Source organism: Agrilus planipennis, unplaced genomic scaffold (genome assembly GCF_000699045.2).
Source record: "Agrilus planipennis isolate EAB-ADULT unplaced genomic scaffold, Apla_2.0 scaffold385, whole genome shotgun sequence".
Lineage (NCBI taxonomy): Eukaryota > Metazoa > Arthropoda > Insecta > Coleoptera > Buprestidae > Agrilus > Agrilus planipennis.
Window position 1 is genome coordinate 114,421 of NW_020439037.1, and position 5,162 is coordinate 119,582.

The window sequence follows — 5,162 nt, forward strand, 5'->3', positions numbered from 1 at the left end:
GAACGGGAAACAAGAAATACTGGGAATGCGGGTTTTCAATCTTTCTCTCTTTCGAATTTTTGTTGCTATTGTTGTTATCAACGCCAACAATTTTGGCAAGATCTTTCAATCCCGACTGGAAGAGGTCTGCTGTAGTAACAGGCCCTTTCTGTTCAGATTTGGAAAATATACCGTAATACAACTTCCTCTGCGGCTTATTCTTGTTTTGCACGTAGCCCAAATTCTTGTTCACTTGGTCTATTTTTGCCATTATTTCTTTTGTCTTGCGTTCATGATCTTTGTCTTCGTTCGTAGCAGACGTGGACATTTTCGAAAATAGCTGCAATTCTATGACCCGTTGCTTCTCGATTCTGAAAAATGAATTAATAATTGCAGTTTTGTTTTTACAATTCAAGCAGTTTTTACTAAAAGGGCCAGAACTTACCCAAAAAATTACGCAGCTTCTTGACTCTTATCTTCTAAAGCAGATTCCCCAAACACTAACACAAAGAAAACACACACTGGCGTGTACATATATTGTAATATGTACATGTATAATGCACGAATTTCTGTCAATTTAGCTAATGAAAGTTAAAATAAATATGGGACCTACATAATTGTGTTAAGAGAGGAACTGTTACTATAATGTTTGATTTTTCTCATATTATTTGTTTTGTTTTGCCTATAATTTTAAGGGTAAGTTTGATTGTACTATTTAATATTTCAAGTCAAATATAAGCATAAATACTTATAATTTATAAGTGTTTCTGCATACATATTTACAATTCCAAAAACGTTTCATGCATTTGAATTATTTAACAAAACAAGAAGGCAATCAGGAAGGAGGTGCGTATATGCACATAAAAAATTAATTATTAGCTAGGAAAACCTTTAATTTTACTTACTCTACGTTTTCAACATCAGATGCCTTAATCTTTGTTTCTTCTGGTCTAGCATTTATTACAGCCAAACAATAAATCTGTTAAAAAGAGAATAAAACTATGTATAAAAAATCTAATTGGCGATTACTGTAATTAAATAACGTACATACTATATGCAAGTACCTGTGCAATAAAATTATATGTACTGTATAGGAATAGTTGTAAAATTTTAGTTGAATTTTTTCGCATGTTTAATAGTACATACATAAATATGTATTGAAGATGTTGAACAACAGTTAGAGTTATAAGAGAAGTCGATGACCGAAAGAGGATGTTATTTGAATAAAGGCTACATACACTACAAAGACGGAAAGGATACTGTATACTTATACTGTAGGTATATTATTTAAACTTTACACGTTATGTACCTTTGTAGAAAAAGTGAATTAAACTCAATTAAAAAATAAAATTAACAAACAAATAAATAAATAAATAAATACGTACCAGAAAGAATGCAGCCCTTTTCATTTCTTTTTGTTTCAACTATTTGCAACTATTGTTCAATTAGGTAAAATCGACCGTCGACAGCACGGTGTGCGTGATCGTTCGAAAACTTTTTTGATGGTGGACCCCTGCAAAACTAGCTCGGTAACATTGGACCTCGGCCTCTTATTAAGTTAACATTTATCTGTGGAAGAAGGGGCAAAGAACGTTATGTCCATGTTATGTCTAAAGTCTAAACCAACATATAACTGAAGGAGCTTCTCGTTTCTCGGTTCTGTTGCAGGTTCAACAAACATTTTCGTCTCCATGTATCAGAAAAGGTACTTGGGACTGGGACCTTTGCATTACATTATGAAATAATGATTTCAAGGCTAATTAACGCCGCGTCTGCAGTGAATGGTAAATAAACTTTTAACGAATAAATTATGCATTATTAATATGTTATAATGCGTGACCCAAGCTAAAGGCATCCTATAGGTAATAAGTACGTTAGATAACAGTACGTAAACATGATTTGATTGAAAATTAAAAGGTAGCCGTTATGTACTATAACGAATTGAAGTCAGTTACGAATCTCTCAAGTCTTTTACATACCTAGGACAAATAAAGAAAAAGGTACTTATATGTATTTCTTTTTCGCGTATTACTTGCAGGGTAGGTTTATTAAGTGACCTCATTCTTGTAAAGGCCACTAATTAAACATTCCGGTCTTGTAAAATTCAAAATACTTACAAAATGCTCCAACTTACGCATAAATAAATACGATGTATAGATACAAAATAGACGAATAGGTTGTTATAACTTGGAAGTACAAATGTCAAGACTTCCACGTTCGGTGCTCGTAAGCTTGTAAGCGCCGTTGATTTCGGTTAGCGATGGTCCTGGCGATTTCTTCTAAGAAAAATCGCCAGGACCAACGCTAACCAGCGCGGAAGAACCTGTCTCAGTTAGTTGGCGACTTACTTATTATAATTTTGAAAACAACAACAAACTTTTATTCTGACTGATGAGACGCTTAACTTTTTATTATATTCGACCGCTCTATGAGAATGTACCAAGTGCAGTAGGTACAACTTATTATAAATGAGAAGATCATTAATTGAACCGGTCAGGTGAGAGTTCGCTATGCTATGCTACCGATACAAAGATATTTGCCTTCTCCTCGTTTAAACCTTGACTTTGCTTCTGATGCCAACGAACCTTTCTGGTTAAAATAGGTATAATATACCTTTATGTTGTCGAGAATTGTACAATACAGCAATAACTCGATGGCACCGTTCAAATCGGAATTTTATCAAACAAAAGAGGTCTAGGAATTTAAAATGCAAATACGAAATGAAGGAGAAAAATCTTTAAATGTCTTCTAAACATTAATTTCTATTTGTATTTAAATGGTTTTTGATCTCCTCTTCTATTTTTTTAACAACTATTTAAAAGATAACCACTACATTTTCTATTTCGAATGCAGTTTCCTAAAAGATATTGCTTACAAACATTTGAAATAGAAAACATTACAACAACAATTTTTCACGTCTCTGTCTACCTCCATATTCTATTTGAAAAGGTTTTTTTTTTTAGAACGACACGATTCTGTTCTTCTCCATGTCGTGTACCTCTTTAATTGCCTTTAAAATAATTAGTTAACGTTCTTCTTAAAAGTGCTTGTAGGTACGTCGTATTCTTTGACTTTTTCGTGACAAAATTAGTACCTAATATTTATAATTACAGTTAGGTGCATGTGTTTCAGCTTTGAAACTTGTCATGCGAGAGGCATATTAATTCCTTGTAATACTAGCGAAAACTTAGGATAGCTACGTTAGCATTACTTACCAATAAAAAAGACATTTACCAATAATAACAATAAAACCTGAACGCTTATTCAAGAACAACTTGTTGTGAGAAATTATACGGGTATAAAAAATCGCATTTGTTTTTGTCTTTTAGAAGTTATTACATACTTTGTACATAGACTGGCAGATATTTAGCTACCTATTAATTAATGGGAAATAAAGTTGAATTACTCAAATAGAATTTTATTCAGCCTTTAATTTACTGGACGCTGTTTTTATGTTTAACAGTAACTTTAATTAAAAATGTAAGTTGTACTTGTTTAAGGCAGATTACTATTCCTCCTGTGCAAAATTGGCGAACGGATCACGTTTTTACATAGTACTTACACGTTTTAAAATCGATACAATCGATATTAACATTCAAGTATAACACAAAGAATGGTGCAAACCAAACCATTGCTAAAGATTAATAAGAATTCTACTTACAAGCCAAATTTGTTTAAGTAATAGCCATACATATGTGCGTAAAGAGTACAAACTTGCGATAGAAATTCGACACTTTTCTATATTGCACATAAGTATGTAACTTTAAAATAAAACTAATATATAGTTTTAAAAATATGTTTTGAAATACTGCACAAAGGTTTTTGGTGGAAAGAAGGATCCATGCATTATTCGTGGCCATCCAGCATCCAGCATCCAGCTGGAAAATGCATCTTCTATCTTCGTGCATGTTTCTTACTTAGAAATATATTTCGACTTTTTTTATTAGATTTTAATATAAAGGGATAATAGACACCGTCGAAGAATTAGTTTTTGATCTGCTTTCATCGCCAACGGTACATAATGTTTACAAGAATTGTAAGTGAATGAGTACCTACACATTAATAACTATCACTCTTTTTGGACCAAACGTGCCTATTTACGTAACTAAAGTAAAACTTAATTTTAGATTGTTTGTATTTGTACGATGCTCGGCTGTTTTTCGAATGAAGCTTCGATCATTCCTTTGGATTCTTCAGTTGTTAATGTGAAATCGGATAATAGTGGTAAAGATTATTCTTATTCAATTCACGAAAATCGAGCAGTGGCTATCGGAGCGGACATTGTCCAACCAGTAATTATCCAAAACGAAATTGTCCCGGCCCTTAAAACGTTCAACCCTATTATTAATCATGAGCTACAGGTAAAAATTAAAGATAAAGACAATGTAGTGCATCAGTAAGTAATCGACAATTATATTTATTATCGTGTAAGAATAACTCGGTTTTTTAACTAAATTCGTGTTTGATTCACGTTTTCCAGATTTTATGATGGCTAATAAGTTTTTAATAAACCCACAAGTAGTGGTAAATTTAATTACAAGTACCTACATATTACGTAATGCTTATGGAGTTTTTACTACGTTGTCTACGGTTATTTTTTAATTTCTAGGAACCCAATCAGAAACAGGAATTTGTAAAGCAAGACGGGAAACACGTACAATTAGAAACAACGTTCGAGTCGTCTTCACAAAGACCTTCCTCGTCTGTTTATTTTCTTCCAGGTGGATATCCTCATGCGTACACATATTTTTATGGATATTTTCCATTGCCAGCATTGTAAGGATTATCATCTTACAAAATATTAAGAAAATTGGACTGAATATGGTGATATGGTGGATTATTATACATACATACGTAACGTACGTATAAATATCTATGTATGTGCATAACAGTTATAACAGCTAAAAAAAATTAAATGAGAATAAATAATAATAAAAACACTTAAAGTGTAAAAAGTAAATTAGTTTCATTTGCCTCTTGAACTGGGTAAATAATAAATTAAATGATGACGAAAAAATAAATACGCAAATCGCTATTACCCATTATTTAGGTGTGATGATAAAAATAAAACAATTGGCGAGTTTGACAAAAAGAAATTTTTATTCCATCTCTCTACCACAGAACTACGTACGTACATAGTTGAAAATAAATAAAATAACTTAATCGTAAAATTAATTTACTGC

The 5,162-nt window shown here is 32.1% G+C and overlaps 2 protein-coding genes across 2 annotated transcripts in view; one reads left to right on the top strand and one right to left on the bottom strand.

The window, feature by feature from the left end:
* Positions 1–1,751, bottom strand: part of LOC108743038 — a 21,916-nt gene extending 20,165 nt beyond the window's left edge. Inside the window, exons 1-3 of the mRNA XM_025976700.1 lie at positions 1,365–1,751; positions 885–958; positions 32–350 (exon numbers count right to left, since the gene is read on the bottom strand). Coding sequence (XP_025832485.1) covers positions 32–350; positions 885–958; positions 1,365–1,388 — 417 coding nt within the window. The 5' untranslated portion in view covers positions 1,389–1,751. The remainder of the gene's footprint in view (positions 1–31; positions 351–884; positions 959–1,364) is intronic.
* A 2,142-nt stretch (positions 1,752–3,893) lies between these two features.
* LOC108743466 lies at positions 3,894–4,895 on the top strand. Its single transcript, XM_018479037.1, has 3 exons — positions 3,894–4,015; positions 4,107–4,340; positions 4,589–4,895. Exons 1-3 carry the CDS (start codon positions 4,001–4,003, stop codon positions 4,757–4,759), a joined length of 420 nt encoding a protein of 139 aa, XP_018334539.1. The 5' UTR covers positions 3,894–4,000; the 3' UTR covers positions 4,760–4,895.
* Positions 4,896–5,162: the final 267 nt, after the last annotated feature.

Bases quoted from the DNA above. Each gene is read 5' to 3' on its own strand.
- LOC108743466 (XM_018479037.1), top strand. The intron at 4,341-4,588 runs GTAAAAATTAAA...TTTAATTTCTAG, and splicing joins TTATTAATCATGAGCTACAG to GAACCCAATCAGAAACAGGA.